Source organism: Oncorhynchus mykiss, chromosome 1, assembly GCF_057628025.1.
Source record: "Oncorhynchus mykiss isolate SJ-2025 chromosome 1, ASM5762802v1, whole genome shotgun sequence".
In the NCBI taxonomy this organism is placed as follows: Eukaryota; Metazoa; Chordata; class Actinopteri; order Salmoniformes; family Salmonidae; genus Oncorhynchus; species Oncorhynchus mykiss.
This window is the reverse complement of record NC_143022.1, coordinates 29,455,610-29,468,076: the sequence shown is the minus strand read 5'-3', so window position 1 is coordinate 29,468,076 and position 12,467 is coordinate 29,455,610. Positions and strand designations below refer to the sequence as shown.

General features: G+C 43.9%; 1 protein-coding gene across 4 annotated transcripts in view; it reads left to right on the top strand.

Annotated features, from left to right (window-relative positions):
* ripor1 (RHO family interacting cell polarization regulator 1) overlaps nt 1–12,467 on the top strand; it is a 114,508-nt gene that overhangs the window by 78,739 nt on the left and 23,302 nt on the right. For all 4 annotated transcript variants that reach the window (XM_090221499.1, XM_090221442.1, XM_090221533.1 and 1 more), the window contains exons 2-6: nt 9,511–9,634; nt 11,410–11,559; nt 11,657–11,735; nt 11,846–11,869; nt 12,062–12,115. In XM_090221499.1, the coding sequence (XP_090077625.1) occupies nt 9,537–9,634; nt 11,410–11,559; nt 11,657–11,735; nt 11,846–11,869; nt 12,062–12,115 (405 nt within the window). In that variant the 5' untranslated portion in view covers nt 9,511–9,536. The remainder of the gene's footprint in view (nt 1–9,510; nt 9,635–11,409; nt 11,560–11,656; nt 11,736–11,845; nt 11,870–12,061; nt 12,116–12,467) is intronic.

The following is a 12,467-nucleotide window of genomic DNA, read 5'->3' as shown; positions in this document are numbered from 1 at the left end:
CAGTAATATCTAACTAGTAATCTAACAATCCCACAACAACTCTCTAATACACACAAGTCTAAAGGGATTGAATAAGAATATATACATATAAATAGTGGATGAGCGATGACTGAGCAACATAGGCAAGATGCAATAGATTGTATAAAATACGGTATATCCATATGAGATAAGTAATGTAAGATATGTGAAAATGATTAAAGTGGCATTATTTAAAGTGACTAGTGATCCATTTATTAAGGTGGCCAATGATTTGAGTCTGTATGTAGGCAGTAGCTCTGTGTTAGTGATGGCTCTGTGTTAGTGATGGCTTTTTAACGGTCTGATGGCCTTGAGATAGAAGCTGTTTCTCTGTCCTAGCTTTGATGCACCTGTACTGACCTCGCCTTCTGGATGTACAGGCAGTGGCTCGGGTGGTTGATGTCCTTTATGATCTTTTTGGCCTTCTTGTGACATCGGTTGGTGTAGGTGTCCTGGAGGGCAGGTAGTTTGCCCCTGGTGATGCGTTGTGCAGACCGCACCACCCTCTGGAGAGCCTTGCGGTTGAGGGCAGTGCAGTTGCTGTATCAGGCTGTGATACAGCCTGACAGGATGTCAGGAACTTAAAACTTTCCAGCTTCTCCACTGCTGTCCCGTCGATGTGGATAGGTGGGTGCTCCCTCTGCTGTTTCCTGAAGTCCACGATCATCTCCTTTTTGTTTTGTGACGTTGAGGTTGTTTTCCTGGCCCCACACTCCGAGTGCCCAAACCTCGTCCCTCTAGGCTGTCTCGTCGTTAGTAATCAATCCCACTACTGTTGTGTCTTCTGCAAACTTGATGATTGAGTTGGAGGCGTGCATCGCCACGCAGTCATGGGTGAACAGGGAGTACAGGAAGGGGCTACTTGTGGGGCCCCAGTGTTGTGGATCAGCGAAGTGGAGCTGTTGTTTCCTACCCTCACCACCTGGGGGCGGCCCGTCAAAGTCCAGGACCCAATTGCACAGGGCGGGGTTGAGACCCAGGACCTTAAGCTTAATGATGAATTTGGAGGGTACTATGGTGTTGAATGCTGAGCTGTAGTCAATGAACAGCATTCTTACATAGGTATTCTTCTTGTCCAGATGGGATAGGGCAGTGTGGTGGCGATTGCATAGTCTGTGGACCTGTTTGGGCGGTATACAAACTGAAATGGGTCTAGGGTGGCCGGTAAGGTGGAGGTGATATGGTTGTTGACTAGTCTCTCAAAGCACTTCATGATAACAGAAGTGAATGCTAAGGGGCGATAGTCATTTAGTTCAGTTATCTTTGCCTTCTTGGGTACCAGAACAATGGTGGCCATCTTGAAGCATGTGGGCACAGCAGAGTGGGACAGGGAGTCATTGAATATGTCCGTAAACACACCAGCCAGCTGGTCTGCTCATGCTCTGAGGATGCGACTAGGGATACCGTCTGGGCCAGCAACCTTGCGAGGGTTAACACGCTTAAATATCTTACTCGCGTTGGCCTCGGAGAAGGAGCAGGGGGAGGCCTACAGTCCTTGATAGCGCGACGCGTCAGTGTCACCTGTATTATCCCTAAAGCGGGCAAAGAAGTTGTTTAGTTTGTCTGGAAGCAAGACCTCAGTAACGTGGCTGATTTTCTTTTTGTAGTCCGTAATTGCCTGTAGACCTTGCCACGTACGTCTCGTGTCTGAGCCGTTGAATTGCGATTCCACTTTGTCCCTATACTGACATTTTGCTTGTTTTATTGCCTTGTGGAGGGAATAACTACGCTGTTTTATTTCATCCATATTCCCCGTCATCTTTCCATGGTCAAATGCGGTGGTTCTCGCTTTCAGTTTTGCGCTAATGCCGCCGTTTATCCGAGGTTTCTGGTTAGGGTAGGTTTTAATAGTCACAGTGGGTACAACATCTCTAATGCACTTCCTTATAAACTCACTCACCGAACCAGTGTATAAATCGATGTTACTCTCTGAGGCTGCCCAGAACATTTCCCAGTCCACGTGATCAAAACAATCTTGAAGCGTGGATTCCAATTGGTCAGACCAGCGTTGAATGGTTCTTGTCACGGGTACATCATGTTTGAGTTTCTGCCTATAGGATGGTAGGCGCAAAATGGAGTCGTGATCGGATTTGCCGACGGAATGAAGGGGGTGCGGCTTGTATGCATCCCGGACGATAGAGTAGCAGTGTATTGCCTGCATTATAATCAATGTACTGATTGAATTTAGATTCATATTGCTGCAGAATGTTATGGTAGCCATGCTGGTTAAATGTGCCTTGAATTCTAAATAAAGCACTGACTGTGTCGCCAGCAAAGCACCCCCACACCATCACAGCACCTCCTCCATGCTTCACGGTGGGAACCACACATGCAGAGATCATCCATACTCTACATCTCACAGACACTGTGGTTGGATTTTGCGCTCATCAGACCAAATGACATATTTCCACTGGTCTAATGTCCAATGCTCATGTTTCTTGGCCCAAGCAAGTCTCTTCTTCTTATTGGTGTCCTTTAGTAGTGGTTTCTTTGCAGCAATTTGACTTTCACACTTTTTTGGTTACAACATGATTCAATATGTGGTATTTCAGTGTTGATGTCTTCACTGTTATTCTACAATGTTTAAAATTGTAAAAATAAAGAAAAACTCTGGAATGAGTAGGTGTGTCCTAACTTTTGACTGGTACTGTAGTTCCAGTCCATTTCCTATAATCTAGAAGTTTACTGGTTATGATAAGGTCAGTAAGTTATGTTTATACTGCATGTGGAGTTAGTGGATGACCCAAAACTGTCTACTGGGTGTGTTTTGAGGTGCTAAGTGCCGCTCTACTCTTGTGCTTGTTGCTCCGCTGTCTGTCCCCAGTGTTGTTTTTAGAGCCGACTAGCCCTTTCCCTGTCCATCAGCTCAGTGTTGTATTAGGGAACTGGCATGCCCTTCCACCCCGTCACCCTACCCCCACTGCTGTTCAGTTCTGCAACACAGGCGGCTTCCCCCTCTGATCAGTGTACAGGTCCTGTGTTCATCAGGGCCTGTGTGCCCCTTGGTTAGGAGACAGTAGACCCTGCTTATCTCCACCATGTTTGGAATGTCAGAGCGGAGTGGGAGACGGGCTGGTTGATGAGGGGTGCAGCCTGTATCCGAAGCCTAGCTTCATCTCCATTGGCAATGTCATTAGGGCTTTTGTTACCCCAGATACCCTCTCTGTGGCTGATCACAAAACAGCCAGTGTGTTTTTTTTTTCTCTCACACTCATTCACAGACAGACACCATGTAAACAAACACCATGTTTATAAACACCCATGCATGAGACTTTCCTTTGACATGCAGGTGTGATATGCACATTGAGATGTTGAGAACAATGCTGAGCATGATCAGAGTGTGTGTGTGAAAGATGCAGTGATGTCAGGGTGTGGTGGGGGATAGTGGAGTGGCTGGCCCCTGTGTGCTTTTGTTTTCTAGAACTGTCCTGGAACGAGACCAGCCAGGCAGCAGAACAATGAGCGTGATCGTGTCTATGGGCTTCGGACCCTGTCCAGCCATAACCACACTCATCATGGAAACCAATGGAAGCCTGTAGTTATGTGGCGTACAGCTCGCATGGTTTTATGTTTATGCCACTCTCAATAGATTTCCACATCGTGTGACCTCACTGTATTTATTCCCAGGCTGACCCATCTCTTCTGGGACAGGTAGGAACCAGGCATTACAGACTGGAGGTAGTGTTAGATTGGCTGACTGGGTCCTCACTGCGCTGATCTGTGTGTGGGTGGGGGGTGTAGCAGGGTAACCATCCGAGGCTGAACACTAGACTAAAGGAAGGGTAATGTGTCGCTTACCTGTTTCCTGTTTACTGCATGATGCCCATGATGAGAAGGATCCTCTTGAAGGTCTGTGTATGTGGAATACTTTTGCGAATAGTGTTGTGTAATACCACTTATACTTAAGTTTTGACACAGTATATGATTTGTGTATATGAAATCGTAGTTATTACTATAAAATGTACTGCACATGGCACAGAAACTCAAGTAGTGCTTCATCAATTTGGTTAGTCCGAACTAGCGGTCTCGAAATTTCCTCAGCCAGTGATTGTCAAGCAAATAATTGTCGGTCTCACCGTAATTGCATGATGAGAGACTAATGATGATTTGAGAAGTTGCTTGAAAGACATGAGCTCTGCTTTGTTTTTTGTGCAGGCTGTACACACTACATCATTCTCTCATTCACAATTTGACAAGCACTTGATAATGTCTCGAATTTCACAGCAGCATCCCCTTTGTGGCCGTAATGCCCCCTAAAAAAATCCATGCCTTTTGCGGCCCTGAGTGCTGAGTTGTGTCCTTCTCCCTGAGTGAAGACAGACACATCGGGGACACAACTGGGCGCCTCCTTATCTAATTCCGAGGTGCATATTGAAGATGTTGGAAGAACTGTCCACATTTACTTTTCATTAGCCAACAAGATGAGTACGCCTAACAAACAGCAAAAGCACTAGCCTATGTCAATCTACTATCCCCCATAGTACAAAGGTCGACCTGTTCTGTGCCAGGAAATAAATATTCCAAACATAGTCTGGGACAGTTGTGGGATGCGATAGATCCCAAATCAATACAACCACGAGCATCAAATCAAAACCCCTTTTTTATGCAATAGGCCGTCATTGTAAATAAGAATTTGTTCTTATCTGACTTGCTTACTTAAATAAAGGTTAAAAACAATATGCAATGTGGCTGACACAACAGGTCAAAACGTTTTAGCTTAAAATGTTGATAAACTATTAGGCAATTTCTTGACATTATAAGCACAGCAATGTGCACATGGTAGTAGGCTATAAGCGTGAATGTTCCATTAGCAGAAAACACAATTATCAAAAGTGACTGCAAATGCAATTATGCATGTAATGCTTTTAATATCTTCCCCAAACTTGAAACTCACATACTGCTTAAAAATGCCAGTTAGGCTCTTGTAAAGCGGATTAATGTGCTTAATTATATTAAGTTATGTTTAGTTGTGATACAAACCTCATTAAAACATATAGGCCTATGGGCTAGGCTACTTTAGTTGTGATACAAACCTCATTAAAACATATAGGCCTATGGGCTAGGCTACTTGAGTTGTGATACAAACCTCATTAAAACATATAGGCCTATGGGCTAGGCTACTTTAGTTGTGATACAAACCTCATTAAAACATATAGGCCAATGGGCTAGGCTACTTTAGTTGTGATACAAACCTCATTAAAACATATAGGCCTATGGGCTAGGCTACTTTAGTTGTGATACAAACCTCATTAAAACATATAGGCCTATGGGCTAGGCTACTTTAGTTGTGATACAAACCTCATTAAAACATATAGGCCTATGGGCTAGGCTACTTTAGTTGTGATACAAACCTCATTAAAACATATAGGCCTATGGGCTAGGCTACTTTAGTTGTGATACAAACCTCATTAAAACATATAGGCCTATGGGCTAGGCTACATGAGTTGTGATACAAACCTCATTAAAACATATAGGCCTATGGGCTAGGCTACTTTAGTTGTGATACAAACCTCATTAAAACATATAGGCCTATGGGCTAGGCTACTTTAGTTGTGATACAAACCTCATTAAAACATATAGGCCTATGGGCTAGGCTACTTTAGTTGTGATACAAACCTCATTAAAACATATAGGCCTATGGGCTAGGCTACATGAGTTGTGATACAAACCTCATTAAAACATATAGGCCTATGGGCTAGGCTACTTTAGTTGTGTGACTATGATTCGAACAAGTCGCAAAATAAAGGCATTGTTTCTTATGCTGGGCATCATAATATAAGTCATAATATATAATTCACAGGTGATAGGCTAATATTGTCACCCATCAGACTATTCATGATTTAATCTTGTTTTTACATGTATGACATTTTGATTTGGAATGGACCATTATCATGCACCTGTATTGAAACGGGCAGCGGGGAAAGAATATGTCATCTATGCACTTAAATAGCCAATGGTGGACGCTTTTCCCCGTGGTTTATTTCCGACCAGCCAGGTAGGCTATACTCCTGTTGTAAAGATAAAATGTGCTTAATATTAGGAAAGTTGAGAAATAAATATCATAGGCCTGTAGAAAGCTGATGGGATCCTCCTCTTTTTATTAGCGGACATCACTCTTTTTTTTTTTTTCTTGTGCATTTGCATAGCCTATAGAAATGTTGTGCGACATGAACTCATGGGCTCTCATAAAGTGTTTGATTAGATTTTAGAATACATTTGCATTGATGTCAGAGTGATAGAGGGACAATAGAGTGCTGAGTACCAGGCAGTTAGCAAGTTTGGTAGGCTATTAATGACCAGCATCAGAGGTTTGCGAAGCCGTGACTAAATTACCGTGACTAAACGGTCATGTGGAATTTGACTGCCTTCATGACTCGTGACAGCCGGTGTGGGGGTAATACGGTCACCACAATGCCCTAGTCCGGACCAAGTTTGAACATCAAAGTACAGCACAGTAGAGTAGAGTAGATTACAGTAGAGTTTAGTACAGTAGAATGCAGTACATTATAGTGTACCCAACTCTAATGAACTCTACTGAACTATACTCTACTGTACTGTTCTGTCCAAACTTGTGAAACCAACTGTGCTTTGACTACTATGATTTCCCATTGTAGCCAATTCAATTGCAGAAATTCTGTTATTGATTATGTAAAGCAATTTTGAGTTTGAATCACTTAATAATTAACAAACAAAATTGGTATCAGTAAGAACACTAACTAATTGCTAGGTCTGCCTTTTACTTCTGTGAACTTTCATTATTGTCACTCGTCATTAGGGAGAGAAATGAGGAAATATCTTAAACTTACAGAAGGCAGAGAGATGTCTCCCAAAATAAATGTGTTGCTATTAGTTGGCAGGGGTCTTTGCTTCCACATTATTTTGTTTTGATGTATTTCAAATACCTTAAGAGTTCTTTGGTAGAAAGAAGGTAGAAGTCTTTCCTTATTCCACATTTTTAGAATGGTTGAAAATGTACTGTATATGTGCCTTTATTTCTCAAAAATATAGACTCTTAGCTTTCATTTGATACCCAATTTGACATGCTCATATGAACTTCACATGTTGGTGCTCATAGATGGAAATGACCAGCTGTGACTGCTGAATCCTGACTACATTATTCCTGCAAGTCCAAAATGAACCTTGGCTTCCTTCCTTAGGGCCGGGATGCATCTCTGTATCTAAGGAACTGATGTCAGTGCTGCTGACCAAACACGACAACACTGATAAAACTAAAGGGTCTGACCAAAACCACACTGCTCAGTAGAACTGTAGCTGCCACAGACTAAAACTACACTTTAGAATTCCATTTAATGTGTGGGTAACAGCCGGGCTGATCCTGTGTCTTGAAGCTAGAATATCTGTGCCTGAGGCCTGCCAATAGTTGGCTCACCCGAGGCTGCCTAACCTCACAGGGCCTGGCTCTCTGTGTTGGGCTCTTGTCCTGGCTGAGTCCCTGGTGATTGGTGTGTGTTTAATCTAGTCTCAATCACTCCCTTTTTTCTTCTTCTATCAAAGAGGACCTTGTTTTGGGCCCTGTGTGATGGAGATGTCACTAATGCGGCGACAAAGTCCCTAGTGTCAGGGCCTGGAACGCCACTGCTGAATACTCACAATGAACTCAGAGAGACACTCACACACTGGAAGTTTATCTAGGAAAGCCCACTCTTCTCACTTATGTTTATTTTTCTCTCTGTCATCCCCTGCACTACTATCCTCGATACAAGTGCAGATCACGTGGTCAATACTTTGTGCTGTGTCAAGGCAGCTCTAGAGGAAGAGTGTGGGTGGTAGAGAACAGATGGTGGGCAGGCTGCTCTAGATGAAGAGTGTGGGTGGTAGAGAACAGAGAGATGGTGGGCAGGCAGCTCTAGAGGAAGAGTGTGTGTGGTAGAGAACAGAGATGGTGGGCAGGCTGCTCTAGATGAAGAGTGTGGGTGGTAGAGAACAGAGAGATGGTGGGCAGGCAGCTCTAGAGGAAGAGTGTGTGTGGTAGAGAACATAGAGAGTGGGCAGGCAGCTCTAGAGGAAGATTGTGTGTGGTAGAGAACAGAGAGAGTGGGCAGGCAGCTCTAGAGGAAGGGTGTGTGTGGTAGAGAACAGAGATAGTGGGCAGGCAGCAGTAATGTGTTTGCAGTCTGCACTGTGTCACTGTTATCCCTGGATCTCCACTGGCCTTTGTTTCCAGTGTGGAAGCAGTGACACATAGTACCCTCACTGCTTCACCACAGGAAGAGGGAGGGAATATGAAGGTGCACAGAGCAAAGGGGACAGAGGAGAGGTAGGGCAGTGGGAGGGAATATGAAGGTGCACAGAGCAAAGGGGACAGGGGAGAGGTAGGGCAGTAGGAGGGAATATGAAGGTGCACAGAGCAAAGGGGACAGGGGAGAGGTAGGGCAGTGGGAGGGAATATGAAGGTGCACAGAGCAAAGGGGACAGAGGAGAGGTAGGGCAGTGGGAGGGAATATGAAGGTGCACAGAGCAAAGGGGACAGGGGAGAGGTAGGGCAGTAGGAGGGAATATGAAGGTGCACAGAGCAAAGGGGACAGGGAAGAGGTAGGGCAGTGGGAGGGAATATGAAGGTGCACAGAGCAAAGGGGACAGAGGAGAGGTAGGGCAGTGGGAGGGAATATGAAGGTGCACAGAGCAAAGGGGACAGGGGAGAGGTAGGGCAGTGGGAGGGAATATGAGGGTGCACAGAGCAAAGGGGACAGGGGAGAGGTAGGGCAGTGGGAGGGAATATGAAGGTGCACAGAGCAAAGGGGACAGAGGAGAGGTAGGGCAGTGGGAGGGCAGGCCGACAATACAGAAACACTTCAACTGCCTTTGACATTTAACATTTTAGTTGCTTAATGCATTATGGCGGATGCATTAAGGCAAATTATGGCATGTTGAATGTTAGATAATCAAATGAATGTTGAATTGTAAGATCATTTGAATCTGCAGATTTGCTACAAACCAAAACTTGCTGGTACTTTTTTAATCTGAAAATAATGCACTTCTGTGTCTTATGCTAGAGTGGTTTTTGGACATCACTGTTCATGCAATAGAGAGATGCACAGAGCAACATCTATGCAAGGCATTAGATTAGATTTTTCTTACATAATCTCTTCAAGAGCTCTTAGGGGTAGATTGATAATAAAATGCTTTGATGTGAAGAACTGGTATTTTGGCCCAGGAGGGTGCAGCCCCTGCAGCTTATTAGGTAACATGTTTAGGAAAAGCCAGTTTGATTCACAAGGCTCAAGGTGTACCGAACCAAGAGTGCATGGACCTAACAAGATTTCAGGAACTTGTATTTGAGAAAAAAACATTGCATAAGAGTTCTTGTGAAAGAACAATGCCAGTAGAAACGGGGTTCAATTATACAAATTCTGCTCTGCTCATTTTGTTGTGGTGTTTTCCTGCAGTTCCCGGACAGAGTAGCCAAACTGTCCCCCTTTTGTGTGTCGTTGTGCAACCTCTAAAGCCTAACCCCTTCCTTTGCCTCTGCAGGGAGTCCCTCCAGAGCTGTCTCCACCATGTCCCTTTCCGTGCGCCCATCGCGCCGAGTCATCTCCAGATCCATCACTAGGAGCCAGTCCTTTGCCGGGGTCAACTCCTACGATAAGCCCTACAGGTGAGGACACTCCCTCTGATAAGGTCACGTGTACATTACTGTTATAAACCTTAATGGTGAGTACACTTCTGCGTTGACTTTCTACACATTCAACAATGCAGCTCTAGGCTACTGTTCTCGACATTGGAAGATTTGTGATACACACTCATCTATTTGACACACACACACACACACCATAGACTGTGTGTCTACTTTCAAGCCCCACCTGACAGGACGTCCTGTAAAGCCCACACTTCCTGAGGCAGCGGCACTGGAGGCCTCTCCTTTCATGACGAGGGAAAAATATTTATTGTTCATTGTAATTTTTCTGCCTTCAAAGCAGTTTTTTTAATAGCAGCATATGGTCTACATACACGTATCTGTGTGGGGGAGCTTTGGTCTATCAACAAAGTGATCATCAAAGTATTCCCTATTTTCTGGTAGAATGGAGGAAAATGAAGGCCTCGAGTTATTTATTAATGAAGGTCCATCTGCCAGAAAACAGGACAGAATGGAGTCAGAATATTAAAGGAAGGACAGAGAGGAGAATGGAGTCAGAATATTAAAGGAAGGACAGAGAGAGGAGAATGGAGTCAGAATATTAAAGGAAGAACAGAGAGGAGAATGGAGTCAGAATATTAAAGGAAGAACAGAGAGAGGAGAATGGAGTCATAATATTAAAGGAAGGACAGAGAGAGGAGAATGGAGTCAGAATATTAAAGGAAGAACAGAGAGGAGAATGGAGTCAGAATATTAAAGGAAGAACAGAGAGAGGAGAATGGAGTCAGAATATTAAAGGAAGGACAGAGAGAGGAGAATGGAGTCAGAATATTAAAGGAAGGACAGAGAGGAGAATGGAGTCAGAATATTAAAGGAAGGACAGAGAGAGGAGAATGGAGTCAGAATATTAAAGGAAGGACAGAGAGAGGAGAATGGAGTCAGAATATTAAAGGAAGAACAGAGAGAGGAGAATGGAGTCAGAATATTAAAGGAAGGACAGAGAGAGGAGAATGGAGTCAGAATATTAAAGGAAGAACAGAGAGAGGAGAATGGAGTCAGAATATTAAAGGAAGAACAGAGAGGAGAATGGAGTCAGAATATTAAAGGAAGGACAGAGAGAGGAGAATGGAGTCAGAATATTAAAGGAAGAACAGAGAGAGGAGAATAGAGTGTGTATGCTAGAGGAGTAACAGGAGCATGAGTTTGTACTAAAGAGAGACAGTAAAGAGAGAGCATCAGGAGATAGAGGAAGAGAGGAAATCCATCGCTTACATTTGGCACATTGCAGAAAAAATACTAATATTCCTTCTGCAACCTACATATAAGAAATGCATTAATATAAAGCACTTACTAGAGTTATATGTCTGTAGGAAAGGTGTGTTGACTCATCAGGCAGTATCTTGCTGAAGAGAATATGAGCAGCCTAGACACACATCTCTCTTCCGTAGCCCATTGAATGGCCTGTCATCTGTGAAAGGGGAGTCTTGCCTCAAATCGATTACCTGTTGCATTTTATAAAGTGATATTGATCATTTTATTCATCAACTCAGAATGTTATCATCGCCCCTGACTGTGCACATCCATGCTTCACTGCTCTGGTAGGGTGGGTTGGAGATGGTACACTCCAAACATGTCTTTGGCCTGTTCTGTATGAATGAGACTTATCTCCATGGCATTTGAAAAGCATGTTAAAATCCCTCTTACTTGATTCCATCAACTCACCAACCGTCACAGTGATTGAAGCGCTACAGTTTCAGCAGCACAGTTCGTAAAAGGCTTTGTGTGTTGTGTTTTAGGAACCTGTCGGTGTTCAGCACCCCGAGGGTCACCAGGAAGCCCTCCAGAGCCAGTAGGATGTTCACCCTCTCCGCCAAATCCCCACCGCCCAAGGTGCCCCAGCCAGAGAGGCTGGATGAGGTCTACGAAGCTCTGAAGAGAGGCCTGCAGTGAGTACACATACACATACGCTTTTGCACAAAACATTATTGTCATGCATGCCTGTTCAGACAAACAGGAAATGTATCTACCATGTGTCTGTCTCAGGTCTTACCTGCAGGTGCACCAGATAGAGCTGGACAGCCTGAGCCGACAAATGAGGGAATCCAAGAGGAACTCTCGTCTGGTAGGTACCACCATATCTTGAATCTGCCATAAAATGGCTCTACGCTCACTTGACCTTGTAATGGTTTTTACTGGACTGTATAGTCATGTGATTTTCTTGTTCTTTTTCAGGGGTTTCTCTATGAGCTGGATAAGGTGAGTTTGACCCTGTCTTCTATATTATTCACCCAATCTATTGTACAGTATCACACAGTAATCATATGAGCTTAAATCCAAAAGTTTAGGTCTTGTAAAATAATCAGACAGCAATCCATTTTTCCCAGATGACATTATATCCATTATTTGAGCATCATTTTGAAAGAGGAGTCCTTGTGTTTCTTCCAACAGCAAGTGAAGGTGGTTGAGAGGTTTATGCGACGGCTTGAGTTCCATCTAAGCAAGGTAAGCCGTGTGTGTGTGTGTGTGTGTGTGTGTGTGTGTGTGTGTGTGTGTGTGTGTGTGTGTGTGTGTGTGAGAGAACAGAAAATCATTGTGTGATCGATTAACTTGAACAAGTGCAAAGTGTATTTATCTTTGATGTGTCGGATAGAAATAGATGTGGGACGGCGTGTTAATAAAAATGATGTAAGCTACATACATTATGTAGGTTTTCATTTTATTACGACTGAGTACCCACACACTACAGCAGGCCTCAGACAGAATGGGCCTCTAACACTGATTGTGTGGGTGTAACTGGCAGGCTTCAGTCTAGGGGTAAGGTCCAGCAGCTCTTGGCTTGTTTACTGTGCGTATG